General features: G+C 40.2%; 1 protein-coding gene across 3 annotated transcripts in view; it reads right to left on the reverse strand.

Annotated features, from left to right (window-relative positions):
- Positions 1 to 16,066, reverse strand: part of GRIA4 (glutamate ionotropic receptor AMPA type subunit 4) — a 217,168-nt gene extending 201,102 nt beyond the window's left edge. For 2 of the 3 annotated variants that reach the window (XM_008502357.2, XM_008502358.2), the window contains exons 1-2: positions 15,973 to 16,066; positions 14,683 to 14,841 (exon numbers count right to left, since the gene is read on the reverse strand). In XM_008502357.2, the coding sequence (XP_008500579.2) occupies positions 14,683 to 14,841; positions 15,973 to 16,060 (247 nt within the window). In that variant the 5' untranslated portion in view covers positions 16,061 to 16,066. The remainder of the gene's footprint in view (positions 1 to 14,682; positions 14,842 to 15,972) is intronic. The other variant, XM_008502359.2, reaches the window with a different exon arrangement.
- Positions 16,067 to 21,653: the final 5,587 nt, after the last annotated feature.

Raw genomic sequence — 21,653 nt, forward strand, 5'->3', positions numbered from 1 at the left:
TCACAGTGTATTAACCCTAAAGAGCAAGAAACTCCCCCACATAATTTCAAGGCATACAAACAAGCACTAGCTATCTTACTCATTAAAAGGTCTAAACATTTCCCTCTGAAATCAACTATTTTTGGAGTCACTTATATTCACCTCAGGGGTTGCAACTGAGATTGTAATGACAGTACTTGCTGCAGTAAGCCTGATGCTGGTAATCAGTGGTAAACCTCTATGGAAGAAAAGCAGATGCCCTCGGTCCCACTGCCAGCCCTCCTCACCTGCAAGGAGATGGGTGGGCAGGCACCAGGCAGCTCCCTGTGGGTACCCTAACCCCTGCAGACAGACACAGAGGTAGGCACTGGGTTTGAATGTGAGATAAAACATAAACCAACAACAACAAAACAAACCAACCAAAAAAAACCAAACCAAAATAAAATCAAAACCAAAGAAAAAACCAAAACAAAACAAAAAAGAAACAAAAAATACCAACCAAACAAAATAAATCAACAAAAATAAACCAACAAAGCAAAGCTATCATCCTAAGCATATATGAAAACCATTCATCTTGGTCACACCGGAACATATCACTAATCCACTTCTTATAAAGACATGAAGGTTAGAATAAGACTAATTTAAAAACATTTACTGCCCCTGCTACAGAAGAGCTTTCTTTCAGGTCACAGCCTGTCTATTTGAAAAAAGATTGCCTTAGTCACAAAACAAAAAACATTGACTACGACAGCCTTTCCCCTCACAAGAAAGCCTTTTGGTGTCATAGGTTTAGAGCACAGTTTGCTTCTTAGTCCTTGAGATAGCAAAGTTTAACTTTCACATTGCTTCAGTGAAAACATAACCTTAGCTTGAGGAAAGGCTCTTCTTTCTGTTGTCCTTGAGGACAAGTGCAGTAGAGATCTGGTTTTTATTCCCACTTTTTCTTAGGGAAAACTGTTTGCTTACTTGTGGTCTACATTCTCCTCCTCATTCCTGGGTATCAGAAGACATCACACTTTCAATAGATAATCATAGGAAAATGGAAAACACTGATTGCAGGTAAGACCAAATAAAATACGTTATATAAGAAATGCCTGATATCAATTCTGATTAAACAGTGCTGCTGGCAGGTTTCCTTCTTAAGGCTTGGTGGATGCGATGGCAAGAGAGGGAAGATGTTGCAGGGCAAAACTGTATCAGGCATTTCCCTGAGATGACTCTGCACATCTCCAGCTGCCCATTCTCATTTTTCCAGGTTGCCCTCATTACTGCCTAGCCCACCTGAGACCTTTTATAACCTCTTGAGATCCATCACATTCTCTGGGCAATAGAGTGGAAGACAACAGAACAAAGTAATGATGATCACGGTCATGCTGTGAGGATGGAGAGTGGGACAGAGACAACTCACTAAACTCTACTACAGTGTACGTGCACATCTTTGAATAGTGGAAAACAAATATTAGATGCAAAGAGATAAGCACAGCATCTAAAATAGTAGTTAAATATACAAGTTGCTGCTATAGGCCAAATTTCACTTTGGTTTTTTATCTCTGAAAATTCTGAAAATTGCCTAAAGTCTCAGAAATGTCTCTGGCTTCCACACCTTATGAGGGACAGCACAGCTATCATGCTTTGCAAGACAGAAAATTATCTCTATCCTGGCCCAAACCAGGACAACAGCACTGAGCCAAAGCTTTGCTACAGGAATATCCAGATGCTTGGTTTTTTTTTTTGTCCTCACACTTAGTGCTCTAAAGAAGCAATAGCTAACAAACACAACTTTTTCAGTCACCCATACCACAGATGCAGGGAGATAGTCTGCTGTATTACTATATTCTGACAGGTTTTGGATGCTTCCATGTCTAGCTTTATTGAGAAGTGAGAAAAAGGTGCAGGCTCCCACTAAAACCTGGAGTTGTTCTGTATTTTGAATATAGAAAGTTACATACAGCAACACCAAAAAAAAAAAACAAAAAACCAAACAAAAAACCCAAACAAACAAAGAAAACAAACAAAACAAACAAACAAACAAATTTTAAATCACTTTGGTATTTTTATCTTGGTGGAAAGAACTATGGAACTATGGCACCAGCTTATTATGGTCCTATACATCCTTAGGGAACGTATCATTATAAAAGCACTAATAAGAGGTACAATATTTTGAAAGAATGATGCTGAACTTCATAATTGTAATTAAGTGTGGAGCACATTTTCAGGGACCAAGAATAGGTTCCAAAGGATTTTATTTCAGGAGACAAAAACTGCCAACTTACTGTACCAGTAATCCAACAGTTTGCAGGCAACATCTGCACAGGCAGGACCAGAGAGGAAGGTAGTGCACTATCTTGCTACACTTCCTAAGCAACCAACAGGATTAAAGATACACCTGTGGATTTCATTTTTGGTTGCATGCATTTAGATCCCTCCAATGCTCCTAAGATCTGTTTGATGTGCAGTCAAGAAAGCAATATGCCTCTGAACTGGAGAGACTTTACCCTTTAACATTCTTGTCTTTCATAGTCACACAGGAAAAAACCTTCTTTGTGATGCTTGAGTCCCCTCTTTAATAACTTTAACGACTTTATTTGTGCAGTCAATTGCTCACAGATGTGATCAGAGGGGTGGCAATGCAGCCCTGCTAGACCATACCAAAGCCAAGGGAGCAAGAAGCTGAGGCCACGGAGAGCAGTTTCTCAAGGCAATGATGCTGGCAGGGGATATGCACACCTTTTCAAAGGGGTAATTTTATTCTGGATCTCAATTTAATCTCACAGATACTATATAAATGCAGGGAAATGCAATAATTATTACTATCCTATTATTGTTATTGCTCAAAGGATTTTCTGCTTTCCCTTTTAGCATAGTATGTGAAAGGGTGACAAAGAAAATATGATTAAAGTGTGAAGCTCTGGTGTCTGCCTGCTGTACTGAAGTGCAAAAGATTCCCATCACAAACAGCAACTGAGAGAATGATGGGCTTTCTGGGACTTTCATCAGGAAATAAAAATAGAGAAGTCCTTCAACATATGTCAGAGACACAGAGATGAATGGTAGAAAGCAATCCAATTCATCTGTATGAACTGTCTCTTGTGGTACGCCACCATCACTCCCTCCTTCTATTAACTTCCTTAAAACATTAAAATATTGACCATAGAATCATAGAATAAGTTGGGTTGGGAGGGACCTCTAGAGGTCATATAGTCCAACCCCTGCAGTAAGAACGAATACCATCAACTTAATCACGTTGCTAAGAATCTCATCAAGCCTCATCACGATGCAGTCTAAGACAGGATGAGGGGAGTGAGAAATAGATGGAAACAGACACAGTTCCTCTACGATTGTATTAGGAAAAAAAATTCTTCTCTGTTCATAACAAGTGCTCTGGCCTTTCCCTTCCTTTCCATACAGTAATTATGATGGCTCTTTGCAATCAGTACTTTACAGGAGCTGACAACACGTGCTGAATCCAGAAGCTGCACTGGCTTGTCTTTAGGTGTGGGGCAGAAAGGAGATGGGTGACAGCCCCTGGGACACCACTAACCCCCACTGCTTCCACTGGTGGAACTTCTTGCAGACAATTCTCATTTTGTCATAAAAAGCCAGGGCACATACCAGAAAAATGGAAAGAGAGAGAGAAAGATGTCTGATAGAAGAGAACAGAATTTTCCCTCTGTTTCTCTGAAAAGTACTTTTAAGTCTTATGGTCTTCCATGTCTCTTAACTCCTACTGTACACCACTGGAGATACACTAGTTGTGATTTCCCCTTCTGCACTAATTTTGCAGCTCAGCACCACTGTATGTCCACATTAAAGTTTTTTGAAGTTATGTCAGCTCACACCAGCTATAATCCCTAATTTACAAGCACCAGCCCCACTTTCCTGCTTGGTCTTCAGAAGCAGAGTCCCCTGTGCAGCAAGCAGTGCTGCACATCAGTCCTTCCTTGCACTCTCAGCAGCCACGTTCCTTCCCCAGCACTGAATAATGCTGTTTCATAATTAAACAGCTCCAGATGTATCTAAACCCTTTCTCTCTCTCAGCTGAGAGTGACCAGGGAGCAAACAGCAACATCAGGCACAAGGTTCAATTGTTACTCCAGGCACTTATGAGTGCCCAAGGGTCCCCGAAGAGCCAGGACACACTCACCTCCTGCCTGGGCTCCAAATCATTGCAGGCAACACCTGCTGAACCATGCCCATTATAGGCTGCTTACATGCATTTGCACTAACTGTGCCTGTTCTTTTTCTGAGTAAGTTATCTAAAAACACCTTGTCAGTTTCCAGCTGATTTTAATAATAACTGTGTAATAAATCATTTAAGCGAGCCATTTAACAGACAGAATGGTAGTAAACAGGATGCTGCAAGTACAGCTATTAGTATACCATAATTAATTGCTGAGGTCTTGTGTTACTATTTCTTCCTGTTTTAATGACTTATGATCCATGGAAATAAAAGGTTTGTCCTTTTTTATCCTCCTTCCATATGGGTTTGCTAAACACAACAGATCATCAAAGCCATGGGAGCTCTTCCTGTATTCCTTTATTGAGGGGTTTGCTTTCTGCAAATATTCTTGTGCATTACCTCTCATTCATCATCATCTCTGTGTTTAGGCTACCATCCCTTCTGACACACAAAGAAGTTGAAACGAGGGACTTCCAAAACTAAGTTGGTTACTCTTGGTATATTAAGCTAACAGCCCAAACCTTCCAAATGAAAGCAGTAACAGATTCACATCCTCTGTGGCTCACAGAAAGTGAAATATTCAAAACATATATGAACATTAAGTTGTATTTATAGGTAGATGAGTATGTAAATGCACATAAGGGGGATTAGAGTACATCTGCTAACAAAACATACTTAGCATAGAATCACAAATTGGTTTGTGTTGGAAGACACCTTAAAGATCACCTAATTACAAGCCCCCTGCATGAACATCTTCCACTAGACCAGGCTGCTCAAAGTCCCATCCAACCTGGCCTTGAACATTTCCAGAGAGGGGGCATCCCCAGCTTCCCTGGGCAACCTGTGACAGTGTCTCACCATCCTCACAGGGAAAAATTTCTTCCTAATGTCTGACCTGTATCTATAATCCTCCTGTTTAAAACCAATCCCCCTCATCTTATTGCCACATGCCATTTTTAAAAAGTCCCTCCCCAGCTTTTTTGTACCAGTATCCCCATCGGGTACTGGAAGGAAAAAAAGAGGTCTCACCAGAGCCTTCTATTCTCCAGGCTAAACAAGCCCCATGGTCTCAGACTGTCCTTGCAAGAGAGGTTCTCCAGCCCTCTGATCACTTTCACAGCCTTCCTCTGGACATGCTCCAACAGCTCCATGTCCTTCTTGTGTTGGGGGCTCCAGAACTGGACACACTGCTCCAGTGGGGTCTTGTGAAAGCAGAGCAGAAGGTGAGAATCACCTCCCTCAACCTGCTGGCCACACTTGTTTTGATGCAGTCCAGGGTATGACTGGCTGGCTGAGCTGCATGAGCACACTGCCAGCTCATGTTAAGCAAACTTAATGGTCTTTGAACATACTTACCAAGCTTAAATTACTGCTGCCTCGAACCACACTCCCTGCTGTGGGGCTAAGAGATGTTCTTTCTTAAGAGGTGGAAAAAACATACCATTTGTGTCCAATGGAAGTGATATCAAGGGAAGCTGAGAAAGGCCCAAATAAATCCTTACATGTCTAGTCACAGCATAAGCTTTGCTGTGAAGGATGTCCCACACTGCCCCTCTGGACAGGCAAAGTATTATTCCAACCAGCCAGAACAAACATCAGGGGGCTCTGGGAGCTGCACAACTGGGATGAGTGGATGCAAATCATGCTGATTATCATTATCTCACCAAGGTAAAGAATTAAACATCAACAACAAACCCTATAGGCTTGCGTTTTGTTTTTTTTTTCTGCTTGCATACTCTGTATGACTCCTGCATTCAGAACAGATAGACAGTAGTATGTCCAAATGATATGATTCTGACATGACAATTTACATATGATTCTTTCAGACTTTAATTCAACACTAGATTTATTTGGAAAAATTGAGGACCTGACCAGGAAATATTTATGAGTTTGATAAAGAAATGAATTGAGGCTGGCTGACTAGCATCTCATCGGTCAGACAGGGTGATTAAAATGGTCTCATCTCACCTTAGAAGACAATATTCTGTCAGCTTATATGATATTCATTCTTCCCCTTATTTTAGTAACCTTCTTTACTTTTTCTTCTTTGAAGCACTGATGCTTATAGTCATCAGATATTTGATCCCTCAGACTGCTTCACATCTTTCACATCTTTTCTGTATCATCCAGAAGGGTCTGCAACTTGTATCACTTCCATTTGGCACTACTCCTGACCTGACAGCCACACACTTTCCATGAGGCATCGGTAATCCTGCAACAGATGCAGGGGTAGGGATGTCCTCCCATTACACCATCATCCTCTCATGCTCTTTCCATTGCTTGTCCCTCCAAACAACCCCAATTCTAACCTGTACAACAATGAACCACTTAAACTATCACCCCACTGCTTTTACCACTCAGGAGAAGCACTGAGAAAGAACACTGTTTTGGTTTTTGTTTTGTTTTATTTAAAAAAAAAAAAAAAAGGACCTGAGAAAGTAAACTCCCTGACCAGCTCTCAACTGGAAGCGACAAAATCAGCAAGGTACAGAGACAGCATTACCAGGGGGTGCAAACAGCTCCAAGAGCCAGCTGCTTACCTGGCTTCTGCTTGCTGCTTGGAGTAGAAGTGAGAAAAACTCCTGAGTCAGCCAGAAGCACATGATTATTGATTTTCAAAGGAAATCATCCTCCTAGCTGCAGTGTTTTTGAAAAGTCTTAAACAATCTTCTTGGTTTAAACAGTTGAAAAAAGACCAAAGGCTGGAGGCCTTTGTTAGCAAGCCTCTCCAGGACAGATACACAGATTTTATTTTTCTTTTTCCTTTTCTCTCTGTATTATACCTTTTCTCCTGAATTTTACATGAAGGTATCTGTGGTTGATAAAGTGTTCTTCACTTTTACTTAATACTGTTTTCCAGACCGGAACACAGCACCATCCAGACCCATACCTCACATTAACTGGTAACCTGAAATATTGCTATGGTACATCAGGAATATTAAAGCAGAACAGGATGCTTTTCTGAACAAATAATATGCTACATGTCATATTGTCTCTGCTCTCCAAGAATTTCCTCTTTCCCCTGCCTTTATCTTGAATATGTATTATATAAATCATTTTATCCACTGAGGAAAACAGATCTGATCCTGACAGTGAAAAAAAAAAAAAAAAGGCATATGCTAGCAATGACAATTTTAACAAAATTAATCATAACATATAACTGTGAAAGAAATTAACAAAATCGGAATATTTCATACAGTAATTCCTAATTATATTTACAATAATTTATAATACTAGCATATGCTTTGCCTTTTGAACAAAAATGTGAAAATGTGAACTCCATATCCATTTAGACTTAAGTAAAATTTAAAGTGAAGTAAAAAAAGCATAAAAGTCTCAATTCTTCTCAGAAATCAACTCCCACTATCTGTGAACTTTACTAAACCACCTATTTGATGGATATTCATTGGGCATCCCTGAATTGTTTGAAAAAGTAATTTGTAAATAAAAGTGAAGCTCAATTTTTATGGGTTTGAGAGAGTATTATGCAAATACATCATAAAACAACAGGAAGAGCATGCATGCAGAAATGGCACAGAATCTGCCCTGTAGAGGGACTGCAAGTAAGAAACTGAGGAACTGGTATGCACAGTTAAAAGCTGTTATACTTCAACATCAGTCTTGAAAATGTATTTAAAGCCCTTCCCCATAAAAAAATCTAATAAACTGATGAAAAGTGTAAGTGCTTATGTTTTCTCCTATGCTCTATTGGCATTTATAGACAAAAAATCTGCAGTCACACTCTTGTTGTCCATAACTTTAGGATATAGAAAAGTACTCCACAAGAGTATATTTTTTCAAAAGCAATGGTTGCATACAAATACAGCACTGAAATAAACCTATGTAAAACAAAAAAAGAGTAGCCTAAATGACATTCTTTTAAAATAGGCAAACAGTCCAATTTCCAAACAATTTTCTTTTTTTCTTTTTTTAATAAAAGGAGATAAGCAATTTAATACTTAAAAAAATTGAGCTATGAGATGGAAGAATGGGAACCTGTTCACCTCTTGCTGTTTTCTAATTTGTACTATTCCTTCATTAGAATGGGTTCCAGCCTGCAATCCCTGCTCAAGTAGAGTCCCTGTTTTAGTCGCAGTTCTGCCTGGGGAAAAAACTGCAGGACAAAGGCCAAGACTTGAAAAGAAATTTGTTAATGTTGGCATAGCTGGCCAAACCTTACCAAAAATAGTAGCTTGTTACTAAGGATTCCCCCTTAAATCCATCATCAAGATCATCTATAAACTGAAGAAGCTCCTGAAGAAGAAGGATGGGCTTGGTCTTTAAGGTGCATTGCCAAGAAAAGGTGAGGGGTTTCCTATACTCTGATTCCATCCTCTTTCAATAAGAAGAAACCCAACAAACAGCTGTAATTATTTGAACAAGTCAGTCAGATACTTCATTAGGACTATGGTCAAAAGAACATGGAAGAATCAAGGAAGAATCACAAGTAACATTATTGAGACAATATGGTTGACCCACAGCTAAGGACAGATTTTCTGAAGTGATAAGCAATTCTCCTTGGGAAGGCAGGTGCTGCTGAGTACTCTGGAAAATACCAGAACATCTCTGAGAGCAAACATGTAAGATAGAACTATCTGAACTTGCGAAAAAAAAAAATATATGTAAAAACTTAAACTGGACAGAGATTAATGAACCTTTTGAGAAACTGGTTAAAAGTAAAGCAGCACAGAAATGTCCAAACAAGACGCTGTGATCAGATAAACTGATTGCCCCAAATCCAGAAGAACAGTTCTTGATTTTCACAGGAATACATTTTCTAGTTTGACTTTGTGTCCCAACATATAACTGTGGTATGGGTATGCCCACCCAAGTTGTGGAAGCAGACTCAGTGCTCTTCTACTCCAAAAATCTTTGCCTCAAGCCAACTACCCAGAGTAATGGAAATGCTTAGAGGAGGCCAATTTTTCTTTTCAATTACACTGGTGAAATCATACAGAGTTCTTCACATTTTTACTAGGACAAATTTCATCTCCTTGAAATCAGTCATATATTAAGGAATAAATACTATGAGAAAATATTATTTAGTCCAACATATTTAAATCCAGAGTACTTCACCTGCTCACAATCTGAATTTGCACAATTCATAGTAGGACCTAAAACCGTTAAGAAATCAAAGCAGACGGCTTCCCCTCTCATGCACAAGCAAGACTCAAAACAATCAAGACCTAAAAATGAAATGCATGAGCTATTTTGACTGGCATACAAACTTAGATTACAATGATAAAGCTGAAGTTAATCAATTTAATTTACTTGTTAAAGTGCTTTGTCCTACACAAGAATCACTGCACTGCATTGGCTTCTGCAGGAGGAATGGAGGGACGTAATATTTATTATTAATCCTCTTAAATGAAGATTAAATTATTCCTGTAGCCTATAATAAAGCTTTTGACTGTTCAGTTTTATCCTGTCCAGTAACATGCTAGGACAAAAGTCTAATTTCATGCCAGGGAAATGCAGAGTCTGAATTTTCACTGAAGAAATCTGACCATAATTCAGCAAAGACCAATCATTTCCCAACAATAACCTTGAAAATTAAAGCCAAACTCTGATGGATTTGAGCTACTGATGTTTGATTCTCTCCCTGATGTAGACCTATTTAAAAGGATCACATTTAGAGCAATGAAACTCTTTGAATATAGGTCTTTTTGTACCCTAAAAATATACAGGATCCTTCTTAAAGCAAATGACATCCAAGCACACATATATTCTTTGATTCCATCAGCATATCCTAATAAAAGAAATTTTAAGAGAAACTGCTTTCAGTAATTGGAGTCTAGCTTGAGATAAACTCCATGTATTAAAGCAAAACACTCACTTTAAATTGGTTTTTGTAATCGATCCTATTTTAGAAAGACACAATTTAATTCAGTTCCATTTTTCTAGCCAACTGGCACAATATTTGCTTTTGCAGTTCAAACCTGACCATATGATACACCTCTATGCTAACTCTCAATCCGCTCTAAACTGCATCCTTGGGAATACTGTATTGCTCTTGATGCAAAATGCCATTCAGATGTATGAAACCTCACCTTCTAAAAAAAGAACACCATGGCTTTAAGTGACACCTATTAAACTAAGGCTACACTCCTATTGCTAAATTGAGTTGTAATTATAAAGCAGAATTAATAACCAAATTTAATGATTAAATCCCATTATAATGCAGCTTGGTAAATCAAAGCTGAAACTGCTGTAAGTAAAATGACAGATAGTCACAACATAAAGGCAATACTACATTTGAGTCTTACTTCTTCAGCATTTGGGATGTCTGACAGAAAAGTTAACTCCAAAATGACATTGCTTCTCCTCTCGCTAGCAAGCAGAAGCCCAGAGACAGCCCCATAGAGAGGGCACATTGTTCAGAGAGCTTTCTGTCTGCCCTCAGGGCAGCCTCTGACCTCAGTGGATCTCACCCAGAAACTGCATTCATGCTGGTGAGGCAGAATCAGGCCCTTCATTTTCAGGTCATCAATCCCGCAATAATCCAGAGGAAGTAAAAGTCAAAGAGACTTACTATGGGAAACAGGGGAAAGTTATTCCAAGAGATGAAATTCTTAATTCCAGTGGGCATTTCTTCTTTTGATCTTTGGGGCACAAAATAAAGTTTTTTTGGTTTTGTATGTACTCAGATTAAAATCTGGAATGAACTAAATTATGCAAAAGATGAAGCAAAAGGAGCATCTGATTTACTCCAAAATATCCTTATTAGGAATATATTAATATTGGAATACATGTGAAGTCAAGCAGAGTCAAAGGGAAAAGCTTTATTTCTAGTGTGGAACACCGATGAAAGACTTGCACTGATCTCTTTTCTTCCCCATTTATCCTAATCCTGTACAAGAACTGCAAGACTGGTTATACATTAAAGATTTGAAACTTCAACAGAAGAAATCACAATCACGAGACAAGAGCTGGGAGGCAAATGGCTCTTTGTCAAATTATAGAGCTACCTCTCAGAAGTATTCAAGTATTTAATCTTGACTGCATTGCCAAGATACACTAATTTAATGTAGATGGTACATAAAGGGGAGAAGACTATTTTGTATTAAGCTACAAAAATGAATACATCGCTCCAACATCTGAAATCAAGCTGAAGGTAGATTTCTGATCACAAGCAAAATTTCCTGCTTACAACTTGCAAACCAATATATGCCAATAGTCAAAGGTTTCAGCCCTGGAGTAGTGTGTTCAGATGAGTAAGAACCTTGTACTATTCATGTTTTGCAATAATTCCAGCTCTCTCTGTCAGTAAGAAGAGATTCTCTGAATAATGTATGTAGTGCAAAAGAAATGAAGAGTTTAAATAAAACAGACAAATGGGGAGTGGAAAGAAAGATGACTATCTCCAAACTGACAGAAATCAGATCAATTTTTCAAACTTAAAAGACTGCCTGCTTAAGCAACCTGTTCATATACAATCCTGATTTAGAACAAAAATACTGATGTTTTGAGCCTCTTTAAAGAAAACAAAAATGCATAAGATAACAATTGCAAGAAGATATTAAACTAAATATACAAAATTACACCATTTCCAAAAGTACTCTGTGGTGAATATTTGGCTTTATGTTTTTATCTATTGAAGATGAAAACAATATTCAAGTTTTCCAGTGTTTGAGTGAGTTAACTGCTAATATGCCATCCATAATCCTATAAAATTCTGTTGATTGTCCCTAACACATGCAGCGGGCCAGGCCCTGAATCTTCACAAGTAACTTCTGCAGCAAATGGAAGAGAAGTAAGCGGTCATGTCTCAGACCTTTCTGCTTGAAATCACATGAATATTCATTTCAGTCCAGCAGCTCTAAGGCTTTTGTACTGTGTGCTGAGTAATTTCTACACAAATAGATCCAAAGCCACTGGTTCAGCAAAGAGTTACCATTTCATATTGCCATGAAATCACTGAATTCAGAGCTGATGGTGGGGGTTCTTTAATTAGGTTAGAAAATCTCACACATCTGTGCTTTAGAAGACTCTGTCAAGCCATCAAATTTAATCACATGGAAGCCGGTGTCCTCCAGCTATCAGACAATTGATTTTTGCAGGATTCTGCTCATATTTAGCTTAAGGGACATGCAATATGTTCACTCAGTTGTCGGTTTGCCTATATTTCATTAGGAAAAGATTTGTTCTTTAAAAAATATTCTTCAGCATTAAAATGTTTAAAAAGCCAAGCAGCAGTTGGATTATTGGCATGAGGCTGCAAAAAGTGAAATAAATACAAAGTTGGACTAATGCAAAAAACCATGTTGGTTTAAGTGAGAAGTACAGACCTAAGTAAGGATTTTGCCTATTTAATAGAGACAGGTACAACAGAATGATATGAGGATACACAAATATAAACATTTACTTTCCCCTTTCACTTAGCCTCCCCCCATACTGTAAAGTTTCATCATCTCTGAGTCATTAAACTCTTTGGCACTCAAATTGGGTTCAGTAAAAAAAAGAAAAAAAGGATCAGGTTGTGAATCACCAGTACTATAAATAATACCAAATATAAGGTTTTCCTCAGTTAAAACAATGCAAGGTAAACATAACTTATGGTAGTTAGAATGAGTAGTTTAACTCTACTGCAAGTAGTTTAAATGGGGAAAGTTTTGGCCAAAACCTCTCTGGATCTAGGATGTTAGTCTTCCCCAGAGAACTGGTTCAGTTTTAGACAATTTTAAATTTATGCAAATCAAAATTAATTCACTAACGTTCAAAAGGAAATACTGTGCAATATACCTAATCCAGAAAGTGACAATAGCCTCAGAAATTATTTCGTAGAACTGGATGGATAGGCAGAATCTGAAATAATTGATTTCACCTAAAAATACTGATTTTAATACACAGAAATTTTAGTCCTCTTCTCTTTCTCTAGAAATGGAAGTTTAAAAAAAGCTTTTGTGTCATTTGTCTTCATCGAATATATAATCACTACCTGCAAAAGTTGACATGCATTGTAATATTTTCTCAATGAACTACACCTGCGTAGATCTGACTCCTTCCAGTGTCAAAGCACCGTCTGAAATGTTTGCTCCTTATGGAATTTGCTATTGATTGTCACACTAAACACAGCTAATACATTGCTTAATATAGAATTCACACTTCATGGGACATCAATCTTTCCTGCATAAAATGAATGGAGCCATTTTGGCAGCTCGGCTGATTTTCCTGTTAAATAAGGTGGCAAGGTTATCTGAAACTTAGAGTATCAAAGATTTGTATAAATAAACTTAGCAATCATTCAATAAATTATGCATGAGAACTGCACAGTACATTGTATGTTTACATACTAAAAAGTGCCATGGATATGGCTGTGAGAAAGTGGAGAGAAACATAGTACTTATTTTAAAGGCATGATAAACAGACCTTCTCCAGTATGTTTCTATTTTAAACTCACTCAGCAATGTTGCTTAGGGCATCTACTTCCAGAGGCAATTCACTCGTGAATGAAGAGGATGGATTCGAAAACTTAAAGGCCACAGAGAAAAAACTACAGAATCCTGAAATATGGACATCAAAGTAACAATGCTACTACACTCTTCATTTTTGCCATACTATATCCCACTGTCTTACATAATAACATGACTTATTTTTTCTAAGCCTGACACATGAAGATAAGTAGAAATAATGCTTTGCCACTTCCATAGATTAAGCATGCATCCAGCATGTGTTCTGACCAAGGCTAGAGACCCTGAGGTGATCTAAATGTAGGAAGTTCAGCTAATTATACTCTGCTTTAAATAAAGATATATATAAATGCTCGCTTATTTGTTAAAGGCATTTTTTTTCTGTTTTCCTCTCATGGGGTATGTGCATCTGTGTGTGTGCGGTTGTGGGTATAAAATATATAGTAGGAAAAGAATATTTGTTCCAGTTGAGGTGGTCTGTGAAATCAAGTAGATCAGATACTAACTTGATTTGGCACCAATGTATGGATGCATAGAGACATATCCACAGGATGTATGCATTACGAGATGATAAGAGACATTTACAACCTAGAATATAAGAGCAGTGCTGCCTCAAGTGACATCACCAGATCAACTGCAGCGTCAACCAACTCAGATATATTATCCTGCACACCACTGCTTCCCTATCCCCTTTCCAGCCATTAGAAAAGCATTTGTGAGCTCAAATATTATTGTACATTTTCAAATACACACAAGGCACACCATATCTAAACATGAAAAGAATAACTATGGGGTTTACAGACTGATTGCAACATTCATAATTTTTCTTTACAACAACAAAATTCATCTCCATAGAAACCAGGAAGCAAGAAACTACAGTAATAACACTAAAATAAATGTCACATAAGGTTAGTCAGCAGAAGGCAGTAGAGGGGATTTTGCTCCAATTAGAAACCAACACGGATTTCTGCCCCTTTTGCTCTTCTGCAAAGGGTATCTATACTGAAGACAGACTTATTGATGGGTTTCCAATGCAAGATAATGATGTGGTTTCCAGTTATTTCCACTGCAATTTACTTGTAAGGTGGTCAGATCAATGGCATGTTTACTTACAGGCATTTGTTACAGCGAAGCTGTTAGCTGTTTCAATGTTGTCTACATGAGGAACCAAATTAAAAGGTGCTTCAGATGCATTTGGGCTGGTGTTATGAAGAAAAATTGCTAATCGAAAAGCAGTATATTCCTGATCTGTGTTCCTGATGAAGAGACCACCTACAAAAAAAAAAAAAAAAAAAAAAAAAAAAAAGGAAACGGTAATGGTGAATTATTTGCAAGCTACTTGCTATCTTGTACCACCAAACAACTGTCTCTACCAGAGCTACACAGGAAGGTAAGTCCTAAGACTTTAATGGATAGGGATCTAATCATATTCATAATCACAATCGCTGCCTTTAAATTACTGTCCTCAATCGATGTTAACCTCCCTGAGGTATTCACACTTCTTTTGACTTTTCAGTTTCAAGTCTTTCATACATAAATACCCAGATTCGTCATGATTACAGTGACCTTTAAAACTGTTTAGCCTCCATCTCCCCGATACCGAACACACTGGTAAATCAGCTACTCAACAGCCTCTTACATTAAGTGGTGGATTGATTAAGGGGAACGGTGCCTTCTGCATAAAAAAAAAGAAAAAAAAAAAAAACAAAAACGGAAAATACCAAACCAGTGTGGGATAATCTTCACTGAACAGGAATATAATGAACTTTGCTCCTCTGCAGCCATGTGCAGGCAGGGAGCAGCTCAGCCTTATTATTAGCAGCATCTCTACAAGTCCACGAGAAATGATGCAGTGATGGAGCTGAGCTGGAAAGAATTCAGATAGCTGCGTCCCATCCGAAACACGTCCTAAAGAAGGGAAGCGGGAGGCGATAGGAAAGGGTGAGGAAGGGGCGCAGGACTACAAGGAGAGACCTACAAAATCTCAAACTTTCCAACTGTGAGAAGAAAGGGCACGTTACCTTTTACCCCCCACTCCTGCCGGCTACCGCAACCCCGGTGCACATAACCCGGCACCCCTCCGGGAGCCAGGCAAAAGCGGGGGATGTCAGAGGGGGCTGAAGCAGCCCCAAGCCCCTTCCCTTCCTCCCTTATGAACCTACATTCCCCGGAGCTGAAACGAGTTCTGCACAAAACAAGCATCCTCTCTACCACACGCAGATACATGTGTACACACACAGGGAGGCATACCAACACAAACACGCGGATTTTTCGTGAAGGCAGGGAAATGAGATGAGTAGAGGAGGCGAAACCTGAAAACTGCGTTCAGAGCCTCCTTTCCCAACTCACTTTGCAAAGGATTGAACCCCTGGACACACGCACACAGCTCAATGCAGCGCTTACCTATTTGCACACTGCTAGGAAAAGCTCCCATTGCTAGTCCCCAAAAGCCAGAAAACAACAAGACAAGCAGTCTGCAAATTATCCTCATCTTCTCCTTTGCCTCTCTGTCTCGCCTTCTCCCGCTCGCTCGCTAGATGCTGCTCAGAGAGGCATTGAGGACGAGGTGGCTACAAATAAAATGAAGAATTAAAAGAAAAAAAAATAGGGAAAGGGGAGAAAAAGAGAGGTTTCCTCCTTTCTTTTTCTTTTCTTTTCTCTTTTTTTTCTTTTCTTTTTTTTTTTTTCTTTTTTTGTTTTGTTTTAGTATTTGTCGGCTATCGTCTGCCGCTCTCGCTCTGCCTCTCTCCCGGTTGCCGCTGCCGCTTCAGCAACCCATCCCGCCACGCCGGATTTTTCCCGCAGTCTCCATCGCCGGGGAGCGGTTTCTGTCCGGCTGCAAATGTTGCACATGCAGAAGATGGTGGTGAGTTTGGCGGCGGGGGGGAGCGTCTAGTGGCGGCACGGCACGGCGCGGCGCGGGCGGACATGCGCCGTGCGCCCCCCCCCGCTCCCCGCCGCCGCCCCAACCGCCGCGGGCGGGGAGCGGCCGCGCGTTCCCCTCCGCGCTGCTCCGCACCCCCGGCCCCGCCGAGCCGTCCGAGGCTTCGGCCGCGCACCGCAGCGCCGGCGGTCGTAGACACCGCGAAAGCGACGGGGATTTTAATTTTTTTATTATTATTATTTTATTTTATTTTCCCCCTATTTTTTCAACTCGTGCATCCGCGGGCGCGCAGCGGCGCGGCAGTTTGTGCTGCGGACGTTTAGGGAGAAGGCCCCCCAAGGTCACTGTCCTATGCTTTGCGCGGGGCGGGGGAGGCACGGCCGCTGCAAACCATCGTTCGCGCGTCTGGGGCTGGTGTTACTAAGTACCAATTATTATTAATGAAGGTGGCAGAGCGTATCGGCATGTGCTGAGCAGCTGCGGAGCGAGGGGAGATGTAGGGCACGCTGCGCTCCGCACGGGAGGAGCGGGACCCCCTCCTCGCTGTCGGGGTTTGCGGCAGAGGATGGAGCAGAGGGACCAGAAGAGGGAAGCGCTCGGCGCTTGTGGGCACTCATGCCAAAAGGAGGGAGAGCAAATGAAAGGAAAACTTCGCTGCTCCTATGCCGCCGGCTTTTCTCCCTCAATGTTTCATTTATTTATTTATTTATTTATTTTAAATAATGGAGCTTTTTTGTGTCTAGACTCTTCCTGGTGTCTTTGGATTTTTCTTCCCAAGCCTTGGAAGTTCCCCAGAGTGGCTGTCAGAGGATATATCACTTAATAATTAAAAGATATATATAATAAATGATAGATAATGAAATCATACAACAATAGTGTCTGTCAGAGAAGGCAGCTTCTAGCTTTACATGAGGCTTTGAAGAGAGATTTCTGTTAGTCATAGGGAATGACTTATTCAATAAATTAATTTTAAAATTATGTTAATTGGTAATTTAAAATAATACTGATTCTTTAGGTGAACTTTGTGGCTCTGTGTTCAAACATGCACATTTGCTACAAGACCAGAGTTTTTCCTTTTTTCGCTCAGATTTGCTTTCTGAGATTGCTACTGCTGCCTGTACTCACAACCTCTCTTATTTTGGGTTAAAACATGCCCTTTTTAATTGCTGGTGACAGTGATTTCTGAAGCATGCTTATGAGTTCCTTAGCATCAACCACTTACCACAAAGAGCAAGCAAAGAGCACTGAAAACATATATATATATATAATGTCCCTTGCATGGAAATGTGTGACCATGTGTGTGAGTGTGTCTGCGTGTGTGTGTGTGAGAGGGTGTAGTGCTCCTGTAAATGAATTGTCTTGGAGAGATTTCTTTGCAGATCAATGGCAAATTGACTTTGCCTGTATTTCAGAATGCTCATCCCTTTGTTTTTCAGTAAGTCTTCTACTTCCCTTTACTTTCCTTCCATGTATTCCCATCCTTCCTCTGTGAATCTTCAGGACTATGCTTCATATTATTTACTCATGGCTTTTTGTGATCTCTGCTTTTGCTCTTGCTGGTCTCTGTTTTTTATTTCCTTGCCTTGCCTCCTTCATGTCCCTAAATTGTCCCCAGAATTTGGTTCCTCCTTTCTTTCATCCTTAAGCATTTAAATTTTTTATTTTACAAATCCAAGTAGAAAGTAATGAAAGCAGAGTAATCTTTCCATTCATCAGTGACTGGATGGTTCTTCACCAGTAAGAGCGAGTGAACTTGGAAGCACATAAAACATTTCATAAATTTGGTAGCACTCACATGAATTCATGACAAATATGTATGAAAGGTTAGGATTTCAGCCAAATGTCCATTATAGTGCCACAGAAAATACTGCTTACCAACTGAGCTGAGGAATATCTTTTGGTCTTTTTTCAAATATAATGGTAGCATGTTAACTTCAGTTTAGCTTGAGAGTCCACAAGGAACCATTTCATACAATGGTCTAATCTGACCTGGCCACGAGTCTCACCTAGCAGTTCCTACATCAAGTGTATGATTTTGGTTGGAATTAGAACAATCATTTTAGTGAAATATGCAATCTTGATTTAAAGACTTCAAGAGATAGTAAATCCATCACTTCCCTGGGTAAGTTGTTCCAGGTGTTACCTACTCTCATTTGTTGCATTTGTCTAGCTTTGATTCCTCACACTGACGATCAGAGATGAATGCAATATTCCTGGCACAGTGCTATTCCTGGAAATAATCACATCCTCTACTTGACACTGTCTTGCTTAAACATATCAGGATCATTTTTGCAGCTATGGAAAACAGAGGAAAGAAAGGGGAAAAGGTGCCCATAGCAGATTTGTTTAAAAGACACAAGGGGGAAAAAAATTGCGGCATCAGAAAGGAAAAATCCCATTTCAGTAAGATTTGAGAAGTGAGTGGCAGATGATCACAACATTTATCTTACAGGAAAGCTGGAACGGGAAAGATAATGGGGATGCAATCAAAATTAAGTCTGTAAGGGAAGAAAGGTGAAATAGACTCACTCTTGTAGTGGTGGGTTAACCTTGGCTGACTGTTCATTGCCCACCAAGCTCCTCTCTCACTCCCTGCACAGGAAGAAAACAAGATGGAAAAGCTTGTGGGTCAAGATAAGGACTGTAAGATCACTCACCGGTTACTATCACAGGCAAAACAGACTCAACTTGGTAAAAATTAATTTAATTTATTGCAAATTAAGAATAGAGTAGGATGGTGAGAAACAGAGACAAAACTGCAGAACACCCTCCACATACACCTTTTTGTAGGCTCAGCTTCACACCTTTCACAACTCTTCTCCCTGAGCAGTGCGGGGGGATAAGGAATGAGAGTCCTTGTCAGATGGTAACCCTTTGTCTCTGCCGTTCTTTTCTCCTCGTACTCTTCACCCGCTCCAGTGCGATCCTTCCCAGGGGATGTAATCAGGAACAGAATGGTCCAGCATAGGCTTTCCACAGCCTGCACTTCCTTGCAAAAAACCTGGTCCTGCATGGACTCCTCTCCACAGGCCACAGCTTCTTTTAGGACCCTGCTCCAGCATGGGCTATCCATGGGCTGCCACTTCCTTCAGGCATCTCCAGCTGATGCAGGGTGGGATCATGTATAAACAGAGGTGTTGATACCTGCTCTGACATGGTCTTCTCCATGGGCTGCAAGGGAATCAGCTCCGGTGCCTGGAACACCTTATTCCCCTCTTCACTGGCCTTAGTAATCACTGGGCTGTTTGTTTTTGTTTTTTTTTTTTAATCCTTTCTTAAAAAAGTTATCTCAGAGGTGACACCAGCCTACCTTCTGGGCTCAGCTTTGGGCAGCAGTAGCAAGTCTTGGTGTCTTCTCACAGAGGCCACCATGCAGCACACACACCTCTTCCCAGGACCTTGCCAACATGAGCCCAGTACAGTTGTGTGCTGACAAGGAAGAGGAGACCAGATGGGAGAGTTTGTGCATTTTCCTGCTGGCTGCTTGGAGAGCTGCTGCATGAAGACACTTCTGAGCTGGGTCCCTACCTCCCTCTCATTCCCTTCATACAGCTTATGGAGATTGTAGAAGGTAAGGGAAAGAGGGACAAAACAAAAAATAGCAGACTTAAGATATAATTGTAAACTGTTTATTGAATGTATAAAGGCTATGAAGAGAATAGACTGCATAGGGTCTGGAGAGGGACTGCTGGCTGTTATTGAATGCCTGCTTTGCCTCAGGGCTCATAACAGTAACTGTTGACCTTGCTTAGAGGCCACCTCTAGAGAAGACTCACTCTTCAGAGCATCATCTGAGAGGCTGACTATCTGATGCTGCACCTGGATGAATTCTGCTGCAGAAGATGTATGATGGTTTTTACCTCTGGTAAGAGTTGGAAAGCTTTGGCTAGTTTCTTGATCAGATAATCTTGTGCTTGGGCTCAAAATAAATTTATGAAAATACCCTGCAGAAACCAGAAGAACATCTGAAGATCTGTATTAGAGAAGAAATGGAGGCTGTATGTTAGCCAGAAGGAAGAAAACTGCAGAGAAGATAGCAGAGGCATTTACCTTATGGGAATCCCAAAGGAAAAACAGGATATGAAGGAGACAGATGGCTTTGCTGTATGGATAGAGTGTGTGATGCATATGTACTGATAAATACCCACATTCTGAAGTAGCAACTTTGATTCATATTTATACATTCAAAATGTAAATTGCTATATAGTCTAGTAAAAAGGCATGTCATTATGTGTCAGGAGACATGTGACTTTGTGAGGGAGAACAGGATTTGACAGAGGAAGGAGGAAAGAGAAGCTGTGATTATTCTGAGGAGAGGTTGAGGCAATTAGGAGTACAGAGAACATGAAAAGAGAAGAGAGATTTCACTACCAGGAGACATAGAAATAAAGATCTGCCACCCCCCTCTCCACAAGGTTCCAGGTGCACAGAGGCAGTAACAGCATGAAAACCAGACAACACCTTGACCTAGCAGTGTGCCAGTGCTGATAAAGGAACTTCTTCAGCTTATGCACCACAACAGCTTCCGATGACATCTAAGTACAGAATTCCACCCCAAAACTGGATTCCATCAGTTAGATTAAAGCTTCTTCCAGTGTAACTCTCATTGCAGCTTTCACTGTGTGGTCACTGGAAATGTTTCAGCAATAAATGAATGATGGAGAAAACAATTGACTCAACACCCTGTCATTTCTTGGTCCTTTCCTGCCTTATGAAAAGTTGTAGCTCACATATCTGTCAAATAGATCTATTAGACTGTAATTCTGGGACAAGGCTATGTCTTTTGTGAAGAACCTAGCCCTTCTGGGCAATAAAAAATAAATAAAATACAAATCATCTATCTAGAATTCTTTACACTCCACCCCTTGGCACGGTCTCATATCACCCTTTGAAGTGATACCAGCATTAATGAATACATTAGCAGTGCAGCAGAGCAGGTACAGTTTTCTTTCAGTAGCAGAACTCATTTTCAGGAAATCACTTTACAGTGGAGTGCTGAAATTAATAATTGTCTCAAAACAGCTCCCCTGACAAACTGGGCATTATGCTTGGGTGGGGTCCTCATTTGATAAGCCACCTGGATACTGCTCTTACAAGGGGACCGTCTCACTCAGTGCCCATCCTGATAAACAAGACACTTTTCTTATTTGATAAGGAACAGTGGCCAGCAAGAGGGGTCCTGCAGATACAGAGTGCATTC

This window comes from Calypte anna, chromosome 1 (genome assembly GCF_003957555.1).
Source record: "Calypte anna isolate BGI_N300 chromosome 1, bCalAnn1_v1.p, whole genome shotgun sequence".
Lineage (NCBI taxonomy): Eukaryota > Metazoa > Chordata > Aves > Apodiformes > Trochilidae > Calypte > Calypte anna.